Source organism: Rhopalosiphum padi, chromosome 2, assembly GCF_020882245.1.
Source record: "Rhopalosiphum padi isolate XX-2018 chromosome 2, ASM2088224v1, whole genome shotgun sequence".
NCBI lineage: Eukaryota > Metazoa > Arthropoda > Insecta > Hemiptera > Aphididae > Rhopalosiphum > Rhopalosiphum padi.
Window position 1 is genome coordinate 56,588,712 of NC_083598.1, and position 17,407 is coordinate 56,606,118.

Consider the following 17,407-nt stretch of genomic DNA (forward strand, 5'->3'; position numbering starts at 1 on the left):
ATAGACACGTGTCCAGCATGTACCTATTTAAGATTTTTTGTAAGAAATGTGTGTCTGTTACGTGAGAAATGTAATTATTAAATATTAATTATAATATTATTATTTATTATTGCAATTAATACCTGCCTAAATTCTGCATTCTTAAGTGCTATTATTATTGTGTATATTCTATCGAATGGAAACGAAGTGAGTTGGATATTTAAATGTATTATACACATTCACAATGAGTTGTAGGTACCTATACAGATGTGGTCACGATTTAAAGTACCACTAAATATAACCTGATATTATATATTTTAAATGGCCTAGGCCCTAGGGGGTACTAATAAAATACCATTGGCTCAATTACGTCTAAATTTTAGTTTTTTAAGAGGACGTCGCACCCACATGTGTTTATTAGTCTTACACAAGTACGGCATAGACAAAACGCGTTTATGTAATCCGAGTATAACTCGCTCAATTTTGGTTCTAGAGTAAATAAACCTATTATAAAATTATTTGTCCATGTCGTACGTGTGCAAGACAGAGACTGATACAACACATACGGATATAAGTCCAGAATAATAATTACATGATGTATTTTTTAGCAATTGTTATTTTACATTATTAACGAAACCGGGATGTTTAAAATTTAAATCACTACATCTTCATAGTTTAGGTACACGTAGGTACTTGTTTATCGTTATATTTAATGTTATTACGTCGTGGCGTCGTCAACACGAATATGTTGGTCTAATAGTGGTGGTAACAATTTTGCCTTTTCTCGAAAACACCGTGCTGATAGCGATGATCAACATAATAAATAATAATACTTTTTAATATTTCTGATTTCAGTTAACGTGATGTCATGATTCAAGTAACTCACAAGACAGTAGACACTAGGACTAGCCACTAGGTAGCCATAAAACATTATCGTTAACTTTGTCTTTGTGTACAACGACGGATGTTTAAATATTAATATAATATATAAATTTAAATAAATTATTTTAATCAATACTTACTTAATACTTAGCAATATAGTACATTGTATATAGTCAATAATCGTATAGGTAAATATTATACAATTGGTTATAGACTATATAGTATTGGTTAATAAACAAGTGCACACTCAAATAGTCAAATGTAAAACTCTGGGTCCGCCTATGCCCATTTATGTGGTGTAACCACATACCAGCGCTGGATCCAGCTAATTTTTTACGCAAGACAAAGTATAAAATTACCCCACTCTATTATTCCACTGTTAGTTGGTACTTTGGCACCTCCCGACCAAGTGCCCCGGTTTGCCCCCTCCCCTTCAATGTTAATAATAATTTAACTGGCATTGGGATGATAATTATTTTTCAGTTGGCCGTAGTTTGTGGGTTTTCATCTAAGTTTCAGATTTCATGGATTTTCACTTCCAAGGTCCAATAATAATTTTATTTATACAGATTACACGTAGCACCACTGTGATAGTAGGTAATACCTCCAAAGTACAGAGTACAAGACAAGTGCATAACATAATATCTGAACCATATTTTGTTGTATATGTTTAACTTTAGACTTTGAGTGTAACGGCCTCTTAAGTCAGAATAGATGGTTTTTTATTAGTTCAGAAAAGAAATAGGTATTTATTTTTCTAATTTACTTATTCAATTTAGAAAACAAATTGAATACAAATATATAATAATAAGTAATAAACTAATAACCAATAGTGGTTTTAGTTTTGGACACATAAAGTGAAAGGAGGCCACAGACAAAACTAGAGCAATTATTCGATGGCAACCAGAAGGATAGAACTCATACAATTTATAGATTAATGGCATACAGCAAGACCTTAAGAAATTGGGAGTAAGGATCCAGGACTATAAAAGTGCTGGCTGTAGGGACTAAAACTTACAGTTACGAGGCTATATATTAATAAATTAAATACCAATTGGAAATTTTAAGTAAACAGTATTAAGCTTAAAACTAATATTAAATAATGAAGTATATAATAAAGTTATGCAAATTTAACAAATTTAAAAAATACAATTATTTCACAAATTTAAAATTGTGTTAAACAATACGTCTTATACATTAACTAGTTCACAAAATAAGTTAGCAACTACATCATCATCTTCACGCTGTATAATAGTTTTTGATGTTTCATTAGTTTTATTGTAATTTCTTGAGTCTTGTGGGATAGTTATTAAATCTTCAACATTATTTATAATATTCAAAGAATGCAACCAATTTCTAGGAATTTCTTTTAATAAACATTTTCTAAATACCATACAATGTATATGAGTAAGTTTTTCATATTTGATACGCCAGAATCCTAAATTACTTAATGATATTTTCCAATTTTTCATTATTATGGAATTATATGATGCATGACTAGAATCAGGCGTTGCAATAACTAACAAACCACCTGGTTTAAGAACATTATAAGCTTTTTCACAACATATATATCTTTGTTTTGGCAATGGAAAATATTCAAGAAATAAAGAAAATACAACTATATCAAAATTGGACATTGGTAATGTTTGACAAACATTATCAAAAATATTTAACTGTATATCTAGAGGTACTGTAAGAAAATCACATTTAACAACGTTTTCTATAGCTGGTGCTATATCGATAGGCAACACTTTATAATATGATAAATACTTTTGAAAAGGATTATAACAGCTTCCTACATCAAGTAGATAAAACGGATTTTCAGGTATACAGGTTGTATCATCAATGTTCCAAAGTACATTATATTTTTGAGCTAAAGATTTTTCTCGGATTATTTCATGTAAATAATCATTTTGAAAATATTTTAATATATTGTTTGAAATCCACGAGATTCTACAACTTGAAGGGTCGTTTTTATTATTTGTATCCCAAAACTGTGATGCAAGCTTGTGCATTGTATTTGAATAATTCTGAAATAAATAATATGAATAAACATTATTACAAAAAAATTTTAAATGTGTTAAATAATCGTTAGATCGAGTAATAAAAAACAAAAATATCAATTAAGTAGGTATTAATATGAAGCATACAATACAATTGTTTTACTTTTAGAAGTGAATCATCTGAGCAGTGATTTTGCCATGCTTCTTCAGCACCTATTTTCATAGAGTTTAATCTTAATTTTAGATGACAATTTTTTATGAACTCTGCATGTTGAATATGCTCATTATCTACTGGCTTACGAGTACTTTTTTTTCGTTTCTTGTCAACCCTTAAAACATTTATTCAAATATTAATAATAAGTTTGATTTTCAAGTTAGTGGTAGATATATATGAGGTAAGAGGGTTAATCTGTTTGAATGAATTCACCACTTAATTGGGTTTACTTTCACTATATATTATCTAACAATACAAACTGCTGACTGATCATTTATTTAACTATCAACATATATATTTTTTTAAACTGTTTAATGTAGTCTACATTTTATAATTACTAATGTTGTTGATTTAATTTTTTAAATAACATTTTTTTTAAATATACAATCATTTTACAATTTTTTTCTGAAATGTATATGACTTTGTCGTCGAAAAAGACGGTCACAGAAGTATGAGGAGTGGTTGGTTGATCGGCTGTATATATGTTAAACATGATGGGTGAAGATGGCACCTTGAGACATACCAACTAAGATTGGGGACAAATTTTTAATTAATTTAAGACATAATATTCATTTCACGATACTATTATTATACAAATATTACAAAACAATTTGCATAAAAGTAGAACCACAGAATATATGAAATATATTTAATTTATGATACGTTAGAACCAGATGAGCACATATTATCATAAGGTAGAACTAGAAAGCTTTGATATAAATTACTATAATAAAATAATTTAACCAAGGCTCCCTAAATAGAACCATTGGTTATAAAATAGTCTATTCTATAATCAATGGCTGAACTATAATATTACAATAAAGATAAAATTTTTAAAATATGTTTGTCAGTTTGTCACATAGATCAAGATATGATAGACATAAACAAAATTATTGTGTATGACAAATATTTGTCATAATATGTATACTTACAGAACAGACATCTTAATAACACGTTATTTACTAATATTTATCATTAAAAAGATAAAAAAAAATTTAATTTATCTTGACTTATCCAAAAACAACTAGTTTACACATATTTTAAAGAATTAAAATATCATATTAAATAAAAATAAGATAAACGTGTAATAACTAATAATTATTAAGTACAAAGATTTCACTTTGGTTTAACACATTTTTGATCTTTCGTATAAATCTATTTTGATAATCGATATATCATAAAAATACTGAGGAAATGGGAAGACAAAACCACAATTTAAAATTTAAGATTACCTTAGATTACAGACAGAACACAGAAGGATCGAGGCTCTGAGGAATTAAGGATTAACTCATTAACCGAATAGAGATTCACGATTAAAGGATTAAGGAATTATAAAATTCAAAATATTAAATAAATCCAATTTTCAATATTTTCATTTAATTTTTATTTTTTATCCAATTGACAGTTATCAAGCGTTGATAACTGATAACTATGATGCATGATATAATTAAAGTGATAAGTGATAACCAGTTCATTGAGGGGAATATTGTTGAAGCTCAATTTTTAACTTCAAGTTTTAGCATACAAGTATAATACCATAAAACCCTTGTACAAAGGTCCTTTTACTGTGGTACGCGGATACAGTTCATAAAACAAAATAAAAAATGATCATTTACAAGCAAAAAAAAATTTTGAAATGTCTGCGTCTGTGCTAAATACTCTGTGATATTGGTATGAATGGAACAATACAATGTGCGCGTTCCATACTTCAACCATACCGGAATGTTGTCCAATGAGATTTCGCCAAGTCGTGTTTGGATAATATGCTAAAACAGTAGGATACTATTATATATGTATTTGTCATTTGATAAGTTCAAAATTTATTATTTGTGATGTGTCTTTTAAATGTGTTACCGCTTCACTAATAATCAAAAGTATTTGTCGTTCACGACTTTTTTAGAAGTACTGAATTAATCAAATAATTAGAACTTCATATCTTTATCCATCTATTTATTTACTAATATATTTAGTTTATTTTTAAAATTAGGTAACATAACATAATTCTGAATATTGTATAACAAAATCCTATTTAACAATGGATAAACACATATGGTTCGTATGTGTGTTTTTCATTGTTAATGTATTTCAAGCACAATGCCGAACATTTACCGAAGAAGATTGTCCTGGTGAGTAATGATCAATGTTATTTTGAATATTTTAATATTGGATAATAAATAATAATTTATAATTGTATTTATATTTATAGTTTGTGTCAGTACTATTGATAAGTTTTCAAAATCACTTGAAGGTGAAAAAAATCCAAGAAATATCGAGGAACAATTCAAGAAATATTGTTTGAATACAAAAATTGATAAGGAAAAAAGATTGGTAGGTACCTAGGTATTCAAATAAAATATATGTTTACGTTATGAATGAATCAAACATTATAGATGTAGGATAATTGGTTTGAAATCTTATTTTTCAAGTAAAACGAGTTATGTATCTCTTAGTAGTATCATTTTTTTGTTCTGGGAAATACATTTTGAGTATAGCAGTGGTGGAAAAGTAATGTAGTACCTACTACCAACAGCCTTACTAAAATAAATAATGTAGTACAAAGTTTAAAAGCCATACTTACTTTTCTGATCTCTAAATGCAAACTGTATAATATGACAGTAATATACAAATATCACTAACTCCATTTGTTAGTTGAACCATTGTTCCAAAATTTGATTGTAGGTATCAAATAGTGTTAGCTTTAATAAACCCCCCGGTCTTCTTAAAAGAAAACTATTGCCATTAATACGTAATGATTGATTCTTTTTATCACGATTACATATAAAAATTTATCAACAAAAAATTATTGAATAATTCTTTAAAATATTTAATTTACATTATTTCATGTTATATTAATCAACATTCTATTTTTTTTTTTTTTGTAGTGTTACTATTTGGGCGGATTAGAAGATTCCGCAACTGGTATATTAAGTGAAATGTCTAAACCTTTATCATGGTCCATGCCTGCACTTAAAATCTGTGAACGCTTGAAAAAAATGGACGCTCAAGTGTGTGATATTAAATATGGTATGTTGAAAAAAATTTAGTTTTTATATTTATAAATCAAAAACTTCAGTTACTGGTAAATATATAATAAATTAGCATTAAATACAAATTTTATTTAATTTTAGACAAAGAAATCGATTGGAAGACAGTCAACTTAAAGAAAATGAAAGTGAAAGATTTGAAGAAGATACTGGATAACTGGGGAGAAATTTGTGATGGTTGCTTAGAAAAAACAGATTATATCAAACGAGTTGAAGAATTAAAACCCTCTTATGTTAAAGAAGAATTATAAATAATGAAATTTATTATCCCACGCACTGTATAAATTTTATAATTTTTTTAAAACAATATTGTTTTTATATTGTGTTCCATAATTTATTTAAGGTATAAAATAAAGGGTCGAAGTTATTTAACAAAACCAAACAAATTGAATAAAAAACGTCTTTATTTTATTTCAACTTTAAATTAATTGCTTTTATATTTATTATTACACGATTAACATTTCTTTAATTTATTTTTCTTATAAAATTCATTACTTAGAAAAAATATTGATATTAAAATAGATGAGATATTGGATCAGTCAATTTACAATACTTCCATTGGACTTTGACTAAGGCTATTGTCTGCATGGGAAGATAACAAAGAAGACAGATCTTCATCCATTTCTTGTAGATTTGAATCTTCATTTTCGTGACAGGTAGTTTGTATTCCATTACTAGTAGTAGGTTGTTCAGAGTCGTCCCAATTAATCTTAAACCTCGTTACTCTAGGTTCAGTACCCAATATATTTCTCGTCATCTAAAGAGGATAAAATAGCTTTTTAGTTTTTTCAAGATTTTTAGATTTGAAAAACACATAATATATATTATAAATAGCATCACTTAACAAAAATATTTCAAATAGTAGATAACAAAAATGGTTAGACAATGCTCTAAAATCAAATAAAAGACCAATGTCGTCCTACATGACTTCATAAGTATTTGACAGTGATTAAAACTATGTACACGACTTAATTCATTCACATTATTAAGGCTCAGTAATTTTTTAACAACAATTTAAATATCAATTAATGAGTAAATAATGTACCAACTATTTTCACTTATGAATTGTTATTAATTTATACTTGTAAATATATATATTCATTAATTATAAATTGATAAAATTATTTAAAACAAATATTAATTCCATGCGTAATTAGTTGTAATACATTAATTATTATAAACTAAAATGTAAGTAATTAGCAACATAAAGTGGTGTTTATTTTTTTTTACTATCATTAATGTAGATAAATCAATTTATTTAAATAACCTTTAATCTAACAATTAATTTGATTGGATAATTTAAATTATTCAAGTATATGACATATTTTAAATGTTAAAAAATAAATTTGCATAAATATTAAAAATGATATATTTAAATCTATTTAACTAGTAATTATTTATTAACTAACTAAAAAACTTTTATTTTCTATTTGAAAATAAATTTAAGTGAAATTGTAATTGTATTTTTTTAAAATTTTAAAATCAGTATAATGATGGAATTAATAATAAGTTAAGAATATATAAAATATTGTTTGTTAAAAATATCAAACACTACATTATGTTATTTATTAATCATTTAAATATTTTCAAATACACATAAATAGGTTTATTCACCAAACATGCTCATCTCTATATTTATTAATTTAATATTCATTAAAATTCTGATAATAAAGGACTATAAGAATTTAGATTAAGGGAACAGAAGTTGCTTCATTAGAAGTGTGCCTCCATTGATGTGTATTATAATATTAAATATATTACTTATATCTAGTATGTAAAATATCTACATTTTTTAAACACATTTTTGTTGTTTAAATAATTAAGTCTTACGGCATTTATAAAAAAGAAATTTGTATTGCCATTATGCATTCTTTATAGTTTAAAGTATTTGAAAATAGTCGTTAAGTATACTTAACAGTTCTAACAATATGAATTTGAATAAATTCATTTCAAAAAAAAAAAAAAAAATGGGAGCTAACATGCTTAAAGAATCAGCATTTGTACAAAGAAAGAATTCAGAACATAATCAAGTGTTCAATGAGAAAGATATTATCACAAACATAATAAAAAAGATAGAAGATAAGAAAGAAAATGTAGTTGAAAGTATATAATAATAAAATAGGTAAAAGCAATCACATTTAAAATTTTACTGTACACAAAAACTTGCCTTGTAGGAAGAAGAACAGAGTACCATGAAAATGTAGTTAAATTTCAATAATATTTATTTTACTTAAAAGTTCATATTAGACTCCAATTTAAAAATATTAATTTTCAGAGATTTAAAAAAAAAGTCTAAATCATTAGAAAAATAACTATTAGTATTTTTCTAGCATTATTTAAAATGAATTCAATAATCAGAATTCAATATAACCTAAACTTTTGGTCCTTAATAGTTTTCCTGTCTTAATAAAAATCAAAAACGGACTACTCTGGTAATCATTGTTTTGATCGGTTTTAAAATGGAAATGGTTTAATTTTAATTTTTCTATATAATTATTAGATAACAGAAAAATGTGATTTATAATTTTATATTATATTTAATGGGTATTTCATTATAATATACAGTAGTCTCGCTAATCCAAACTAGATGGGACCGAACCTATCAGGATTAAATGGAATGACTTTTTTTTTTAACTTGCTATTAAATATTTTTCAAAATATAGCTTATGTGTTTATACTAATTCAATATTTATTGATTTTACATTACACATTATCAGTGGCGAAGCTTAATTTTTAGTTGGGGTGACATTGAATAAAATTACTTTTAATACGCTTGGATTCCTCCCTTTTTATTTTACCTATTCGATAATAAATTTTTTTTTTGTATGAGTAATTAATAATTCCATCGTTCAAAATGACATAAATTATATCATCAGCCACGAGGACAAACTACAATATAAAAACAACAATATTAAGAAACACGTAGGTACCTATCGGCTATCAGTAATAGCGATTTACAGGGGACGATGGCGTGACAATGTCGATAATTGAGGAAATCCGAATAGCGAGACATGTCTCATAGCAAAAAAAAGTAAACCTCACTTACATTAAAATCCCCCCTATACCCGCGCACCCATAATTGGGAGACGTTGCATCGCAACGTCTCTTTGATATAATATTATAATATTTGGAATGACCCGCATGACACTATCGCACGCATCTAATCTATTTTAATAATTCTTAAAGACTATAACTGTACAACGAAAAAACAATTTTAACAAATATTAAAACATATATTATTTTTATAATATAAATGACGTTAAAATTTGTAAATATTTTATAAAACAAAATTATTTTTCCTATGTTCTAATTTCTTAGTAGGTAGATGTTATCTCATTGTCTCCTATGACGCTTCGCCACTGCACATTATTATTGTTATTATTGTGATATATGTATTACATATGTGCATATATCAATACAAATGTATAGAAAATTAAAGAAATGAGTACTTAAGTATGAAATATAAATTGTCCGGATTAGCAAGACTCTACTGTATCTAATATATTAAATTATAATCTCACTAATATACAGAGTTTTTACATTTAAATTTCTTTTTCGGTATACAGTATACATATTTATATATTTTATAATACCTTATCAAATTGAGGTGTAGCTGGAGGATTTTCTTGCAACTCTGGATCAGTGTATTCATTGTTAATGAAGTATCCAACTCTAACAAACTCTTGATTACGATAACAACAAGTTAATAGTACAACAGTTACACCAACAGCATCTTCTACAGGAATTTTAGAAACATCTGGAGGATTTGCCTAAAAATATAAATGTTTATGTTAAATCATAGATCTAGAAAATTAAATATTAATATAATACCTCAAAAACAAACATATGTCTTCCTTCAGGAACGGGACCAACATAAATAGTATCTAATATTTGATCGTGTTCTTCACTTTCAGCAGATCCAACATAAATCATTTTCCACTCCAAATCTAAAATACATAACATATGAAAAATTAATTTGAAATAAATAAGTGTATTTATTTATTAGAAATACCTTCATTTAAATCTTCAATACATTCAAATGTAAGTTCAAATTGAAAAGGGTTTAAAAATGGAGACGGATTGTCTAAGACAACCACATTTGACAGTTGTACTTTAGCCATAGTTATTGATTTCTGCATAAGAAAAAAAACAAATATAGTATAATTATACAGTGATTTTTTTTATTTATTGAAAATATTAAATAATACCAATATATTGATCCAATAATTAATTATTAATAGGCAATATAAGTTTAAACAAGTATTTAGTAGACCTATTGCAGACTATTTTGTACATCAAGTATCTTCTTATTGAAACTAGATACCTAGGTACCTATTTTTAGTGATTGGTTAAATTCATTATTATTACATACATAAAACAACAAAAATGATGAAAAGAACTAAATATACAGGCAATATTGATGAAAAATACACTATTAGATGAATCTTTCATTTTAATCTTGTTTTTTTACATAACTCGTAAAAATAGATATTAGGAATTTAATTTAGTGATTTACAGTTTAAGTACATATGAGGATTTCTAAATATTTAGAGATACATTGATCCACGTAGGGATTTGCGGCAAAGACCAGTTTTGTTCTCTTATAGAAGAGAATAAAAACAAACATAAGGATGTCAATAAAAAATTATATGGGTATAGATTTTTTTTTTTTTGAGCTTTTTCATACGATTATATAACATGGCACCTATAAAGTGTTTAATTTACAACTTGAATAGTACTAAATACTGTAATTTAATATATAAAAAGCCATGAATTAATTTTCTGAGTACAATGTTATGGATGATTTGATTTTTTTGCATTGCCTTATAATTTATGGCAATATGTGCAGATTATTTAATTAAACAGGTATATGTTAAAAGTTTAGTAATGATGTTTATACAATTCTTTTCAGCAATTTTCAATTTTGTCTGGAATGCATAAGCATGATTTTAATTGTATAAAAATGTACCTATGCCATATGTATATTCTGCGTATACCTTAATATATATATAATAAATTTATACATATAAATATCAGACAGAAATCTAAAATCTATATAATAAATACAATTACAAATTATAATGTAAAAACATAAGAAAATAATAAAAAGAAATTTTGGTGCAGTAACATACACAATATAAATATTATGTTTATTATGTTTAATGTAAATGATATCTTCATTAAATACCACTTATATGGATAGTAACAAATAATAAATATGATCAACAATTAAAAGAATAAAACCATCAACAATTTTAAGCATAGAGCCCTTTGAAATTGTTTATAATTAGATTGATTAAAAATATATATACTAACCATGTAAAAAAATTAGCTCTGAACATTGAAAACTATTGACAAATCTCAAAGCTTAAAATAGTATTTATAAATGAATTAGTGATAACTAATTGTACAAATATGATTATACCTGTATATTTTAAACTACCTATCTACTACATAAGGAAAATAAAATGAGTACAAAACAATTGACCAATTAATTTGCAAAATCATTATCATAGATTAATATACCTATGGTAAGTAAGTTTGACGCAATTTGCTGCTTACCCTTAAATACTAATATAAATAGATACTGGAATGCAGTTTATCTGTAAATGTTGATATGATGTATAAGTAAAATTAAATAATGATTTAAAAAAATTCTATTCAATGCGAGTATAGAATTATAATACACTAACACAAAAAGTTTAAATTTGTAAAAACACTGTACACGTATTTTCAAGTTACAACGGAAGACACAACACTAAAAGCACACAGAAACTAATAACCGAAAAAGCTATCAACAATATTTAACCAATAGTGTTCTGTGTTTATTAACTTCATTACGACATTAGAGCATTGCATTGCCCATAATCCATTCTGTTAACAATAAGCAAAATAGTTTTTCCCTCCAATCAGCCATTTTTTTTTATCAATCAAGACAGCTGTTTTTCTTAATAAATATCAAGGATCTTGTATTTATTGTAGTTAAATGTCATGGTATAATAAACATAGTATTAAAGGTGAACGGTCACATAGATCCCTCGACAGCTAGATCCCGGTGACTAACTGACGCAAGAGGATCCAATTGACGGAGGATTAAAATTATCATAAGGATTTTACAAATTAATGAATTTTGTAATTAGTATTATTAATTTTTAATTATCAATGTATTTAAATGCTTTTACGTTATTACATCGTAGTAACACTAGTATAACAGTTGTAATCTAGCATAATCCATACAATTTTTGTTTAATAGACAATTAAAAAATATTTCCTATTATAACCTAATGTTTTAATAATAGGTACCTACACGCATAAATTATTTCATAAATAAAGCTTTCATAATGTTAGGTTTCGTTTATACATCTAATAAAAAATTAAAATGTAATAACTGAAGTTACTGAACATTTCACTTTTCAGTTAAAATAGCCATAACTCATGTCTGGTCACCATCTTATGTTTTTTTTATATTAATCAGAATAGTACCATCTATATATAACTAAATAACTTAGTACAACTATATAACTAAAGCTACTATTATGTTATTATTATTGCTTAAAAGTTTTAACTTAATTCATATTCTCACTCCCAGTCTCAGAGGTTAGTCGTAAGTACAGTGGCGCCGATCTATATTTCATGTTATGGGAAAAAAATGCTGGTGTTAGACCCACCTACTAAAAAAATGTTTAGTTAGTTACGTTTGAATGGTACTATATTTATTTCTAACTATATACATACAAGATACTGCATAACAAACTATTTTTGATTATCACCCACCCACCCATAAATATTTCTGGGGAATTTTCCCCAGTTCATACTCGTGTTCGGCGCTACTGTTAGTACATATACCAAATTTGAATATTGACAAAACTGTATATTTTAACGAAAAATAACGATTTTTTTTTTTTTTTTAAATCTTTATTAGATATAATACATTAACATTATATATATATATATAATATAAATACAAATAAAGATTTTAATATATCTACTCCTTTAAGCAAGCTTGTGGTGGAGCAGAGAGTTTAACAATAGAAATAAATAAATAAGATACTTCATTTCATATCAGAGACAGACAGATAAAAATCTACAATTAAAAAATATAAGATAAAATAATTAATAAACAATAAAATATCAATACATATTAACATAAGACTGAAAAGCGTGAACGTAAATCTAATAGTAAATTACTACATAATTTGAATAATATAAAATAAATACGAGTGTAAAGTTATAAATAGTTTAGTAAAAACCTGTAATACTGAACCTGTAATACTAAACCTGTAATTTAAGTATAAAAAGAAATAGATTATATAGGTATAATTATCTATTTTGTTTTAAGTTATTACAAAAATATTATTTAAAGACACCAATTCGTGTATTATTATTTCACAGTTTAACACTAACAGTGAAGTATTCAAAATATTATGTAGATTAGTTTTAAGCTGTTTATGCCATAAACTTATTAACACCTGCAGTGGCGGCTCGTCAGGGGTCTTTGAGACGGCGGACTCACCATAAAAAAAAGTAGTAAAGCAAAAAAAAAGTTTGAAGAAAATTGTAGTACCTATAATTTAATATTTTTGTCTATTTGGAAAATAATTATGATGGTTTTCGATATTAATATTGATTATTCAGATTATTGATAATATTATAATATTTTTACATTAATAATGAGAAGACGGGTGTCATTCAATAATAATACGGGCGAAACATATCGATAACAACAACTAATTACTAAGTTATGCGATGCCAATGGCAGAAACTTTGAATGAGGCTAATCTCAATGTCCTGAACAACATCTACACAATCTACCCCGCCCTCCGCCTTGTCATGCATATAAAATTTGTATAAGTACACAATTGAGTCTCTCGAACGGAAGACTCCCGAATAAATTTAAATGTCTGGCTAATAATAATATTACAACATAATAATACAGTATATAATCTATGGATATGGATCTATCATATTAATCTATCATCTATGGTAATCATCAATCTTCGCTATTCGTCGGAAACGATTGACGGTTGTAATAATTTTAACGGAGAAAAAAATCGACGAACAAATCGTTAAACCGTATTTTAATATATATAATATTTTACACGCATATGCCGTTCTGTTCAGCTTATTTTTATGAAATATCTCAATATCTTCAATTCGAAACGTGGTAAAGACGGACGAGGAAAGGTGTTCCTGGGTCAGCGATGTGGTTACTGAACGTATGGACATTAAATATGACACAACTAAGTTTCACAAAAAAAAATCGATGTTTAAGTGAGTTTGATTTTCTATACTTTTGGAGCTTTAATTTACTTTTTTTTAGACATAAAATAATTACATACTTATTAGTTATTGCACCGGGCAATCTGCTACACGCCGGGTGACGTATACGTATGCATATTTTATTCCCGAACGCGCGATGCATAAAATACGTGAGACCAAAAATACATAATCGTCATATTAGTATATTACCAGACCCATTTTATATAAAATTTATATTTATATTAATTGTATAAATAGCATTTTTCATTTTTAACCGGCCGAGTACCCGACTAATATAAGTTTTTTTATCCCTAACAAAAATAAAAAGTTTTCCGAAAAGACGCATTAATATTTTTTTATAATTGTTTGAATTTTAAATTTTGAAGACATTGGATATTTATTTCATATTTCTGTAATAACTATTTCTGCTCAACCGATTATTGTTTTTTTGTAGTAATTTAAAAACTAATTACTATAGTTATTTGATAATTTTAACAAATGTTAATGTTTGCATTTCTTATAAATATTATAATTTTCAAAATATTTTGATTATACACTTATAGGATAAAATAACAATAGCATAATACTATAAATAGATGCATTTATTATATATATATATATTAATATCGCAAATTATCTGAGCATATTAACATTAGAACCTATTGATTATTTTAAAATCAGTAAAATATAGTAGGAGTAGGTAGGTATTATTCCTAAACAGGACGGTACCGAAACGGGAATGATATAGTCACATGTGTATATAACGAGTCGAATGCGAATAACTGCTTGTATTTAGAAATTAATTTTATTGATTTTGTAAGTCCTTCTTTATTTATACGTAGATCATAATCTATTAACTATTTAGTATATAATATTAATTGAATGATTCAACTTTTAAATATTTTTAAAATTATTAATAATTTAGTACAACCAACCCGTAAACTGCTGTATAGCTCTATAGACTAGGTTAAGTATGTCACTATAACGAATTTGTACAATTTGAATTCAATTTTCAATGTATAATGCATTAATGCATTGTGTACAATGTAAAATTATGCTGGTCGAAGCTGGTCTTATTTGTTGGTGAGAAATTTTACCAAACAACTATTGAAATAATAAAATTATAATTTAAAAAAAAATTCAGGATATACAATTATTATGGTTTAACGTATGAAATTAATTAGATACCAAAAGTTTCGTATGCAAGACAGCTGAAATATAATAAATCCTATAAAATCACAAAGAGTTCTATAAAAAAAAAAAATTATAATATTTTTCATCCATGGCAAACGACAATCGTTGTCATTTGTAGGAGACTATTAACAATTCTAATAATTTTATTGAACAGTCGTAAAACAACAGCCTTTAATACATGACAAGTACTCTCATTTTCATTTCGTGATGTTTATTTTCATAAAATGTATTTTTATTCTCATTTAGAATCACGATGAAGACCGATATGAAGAAAATTTGCAGTTTCTTCGGCGGCGGTGCACCATTACGTATAGACTGAAGATTGACACAATTCGGTTTCCTGGGAACAGTCTACGATTACGTAAGTTTTTTTCTTATTCTTTTTTAGGATTAAATTTACATTTTAAACTTAAAATAAAATATATTTATTTATATGAACGATCGGCTACCCGGACGATGTAATCGACGTAATAAGCACATATTTTATTCTACTATTCACGCTGGTGACGTATACATATGCATATATATTTTATTCCCCAACGCGCAATGCATAAAATACGTGAGACCAAAAATACATAATCGTCATATTATCAGACCCATTTTATAGAATAATAATTTATATTCATATTAATTGTATAAATAGCATTTTTCATTTTTAACCGGCCGAGTACCCGACTAATATAAGTTTTTTTTCATCCCTAACAAAAATAAAAAGTTTTCCGAAAAGACGCATTAATATTTTTTTATAACTGTTTGAATTTTAAATTTTTAAGACATTGGATATTCATTTTATATTTCTGTAATAACTATTTCTGCTCAACCGATTTTTGTTTTTTTGTAGTAATTTAAAAACGAATTACTATAGTTATTTGATAATTTTAACAAATGTTAATGTTTGCATTTCTTATACATATAATAATTTTCAAAATATTTTGACTATACACTTATAGGATAAAATAAACATAGCATAATACCATAAATAGATGCATTTATTATATATATTAATATCACAAATTATCTGAGCCTATTAGTTAGAACTTATCGATTAATTTTAAAAACAGTAAAAATAGTATGAGTATGTATTATTCCTAAACAGGACGGTACCGAAACGGAAATGATATGTGACTATATGTGTATAAGGAGTTGAATGTGAATAACTGCTTGTATTTAGAAATTAATTTTATTAATTTTGTAAGTCCTTGTTTATTATATGTAATAGATTATAATCTATTAACTATTTAGTATATAATATCAGTTTAATGATTAAACTTTTAAATATTTTTAAAAATTATTAATCATTTAGTTCTGCCAAACCGTATAAAACCGTTATTAACCGTTATAAAATTATAATTTAAAAAAAAATTCAGGATAATATACAATAATTATGATTTTACGCATGAAATTAATTAGATACCAAAAGTTTCGTATGCAAGACAGCTGAAATATAATAATGAATCCTATAAAATCACAAAGAGTTCTATAAAAAAAACATCATTATAATATTTTTCATCCATGGCAAACGACAATCGTTGTCATTTGTAGGAGACTATTAACAATTCTAATCATTTTATTGAACAGTCGTCAAACAGCAGCCTTCAGTACATGACAAGTACACTCATTTTCATAAAATATTTCAATAATTCCATTCCGAAGCGTAAAGAAGACGAATGAAGAAATAAACTATAGCTGTTTCTTCGGTGACGGTGCACGTTTGAACTTTAATATGGCACAGCTTGATTTCGTCGAAAAGCGTCGAAGGATACTTACGTAGGTTAATTTTCCTATAATTTTGGGGTAGTAATAAATTTACTATTTATACATAACATAAATGT

At 26.1% G+C, this 17,407-nt stretch overlaps 3 protein-coding genes across 3 annotated transcripts; 1 reads left to right on the plus strand and 2 right to left on the minus strand.

The window, feature by feature from the left end:
• Window positions 1-1,875: 1,875 nt before the first annotated feature.
• On the minus strand, window positions 1,876-4,464 carry LOC132920608 (S-adenosylmethionine sensor upstream of mTORC1). Its single transcript, XM_060983112.1, has 3 exons — window positions 4,011-4,464; window positions 3,028-3,193; window positions 1,876-2,891 (listed from the first exon to the last, which is right to left on the minus strand). Exons 1-3 carry the CDS (start codon window positions 4,019-4,021, stop codon window positions 2,052-2,054), a joined length of 1,017 nt encoding a protein of 338 aa, XP_060839095.1. The 5' UTR covers window positions 4,022-4,464; the 3' UTR covers window positions 1,876-2,051.
• A 444-nt stretch (window positions 4,465-4,908) lies between these two features.
• On the plus strand, window positions 4,909-6,394 carry LOC132920610 (mesencephalic astrocyte-derived neurotrophic factor homolog). Its single transcript, XM_060983114.1, has 4 exons — window positions 4,909-5,204; window positions 5,285-5,406; window positions 5,961-6,102; window positions 6,207-6,394. Exons 1-4 carry the CDS (start codon window positions 5,114-5,116, stop codon window positions 6,371-6,373), a joined length of 522 nt encoding a protein of 173 aa, XP_060839097.1. The 5' UTR covers window positions 4,909-5,113; the 3' UTR covers window positions 6,374-6,394.
• A 114-nt stretch (window positions 6,395-6,508) lies between these two features.
• LOC132920609 (histone chaperone asf1) lies at window positions 6,509-12,002 on the minus strand. The gene is made up of 5 exons (XM_060983113.1): window positions 11,685-12,002; window positions 10,135-10,255; window positions 9,954-10,069; window positions 9,716-9,892; window positions 6,509-6,879 (listed from the first exon to the last, which is right to left on the minus strand). The coding sequence occupies exons 2-5, from the start codon at window positions 10,241-10,243 to the stop codon at window positions 6,667-6,669; spliced, it is 615 nt and encodes a 204-aa protein (XP_060839096.1). The 5' UTR covers window positions 10,244-10,255; window positions 11,685-12,002; the 3' UTR covers window positions 6,509-6,666.
• Window positions 12,003-17,407: the final 5,405 nt, after the last annotated feature.

Bases quoted from the DNA above. Each gene is read 5' to 3' on its own strand.
- LOC132920608 (XM_060983112.1), bottom strand. The intron at 2,892-3,027 runs GTAAAACAATTG...TATTTATTTCAG, and splicing joins CAGATGATTCACTTCTAAAA to AATTATTCAAATACAATGCA.
- LOC132920609 (XM_060983113.1), bottom strand. From the start codon at position 10,243: ATGGCTAAAGTACAACTGTCAAATGTGGTTGTCTTAGACAATCCGTCT. The intron at 9,893-9,953 runs GTATTATATTAA...TTATATTTTTAG, and splicing joins GACATATGTTTGTTTTTGAG to GCAAATCCTCCAGATGTTTC. The intron at 6,880-9,715 runs GTATTATAAAAT...TATCCTCTTTAG, and splicing joins CTACACCTCAATTTGATAAG to ATGACGAGAAATATATTGGG.
- LOC132920610 (XM_060983114.1), top strand. From the start codon at position 5,114: ATGGATAAACACATATGGTTCGTATGTGTGTTTTTCATTGTTAATGTA. The intron at 5,205-5,284 runs GTGAGTAATGAT...TTATATTTATAG, and splicing joins TACCGAAGAAGATTGTCCTG to TTTGTGTCAGTACTATTGAT. The intron at 6,103-6,206 runs GTATGTTGAAAA...ATTTAATTTTAG, and splicing joins AGTGTGTGATATTAAATATG to ACAAAGAAATCGATTGGAAG.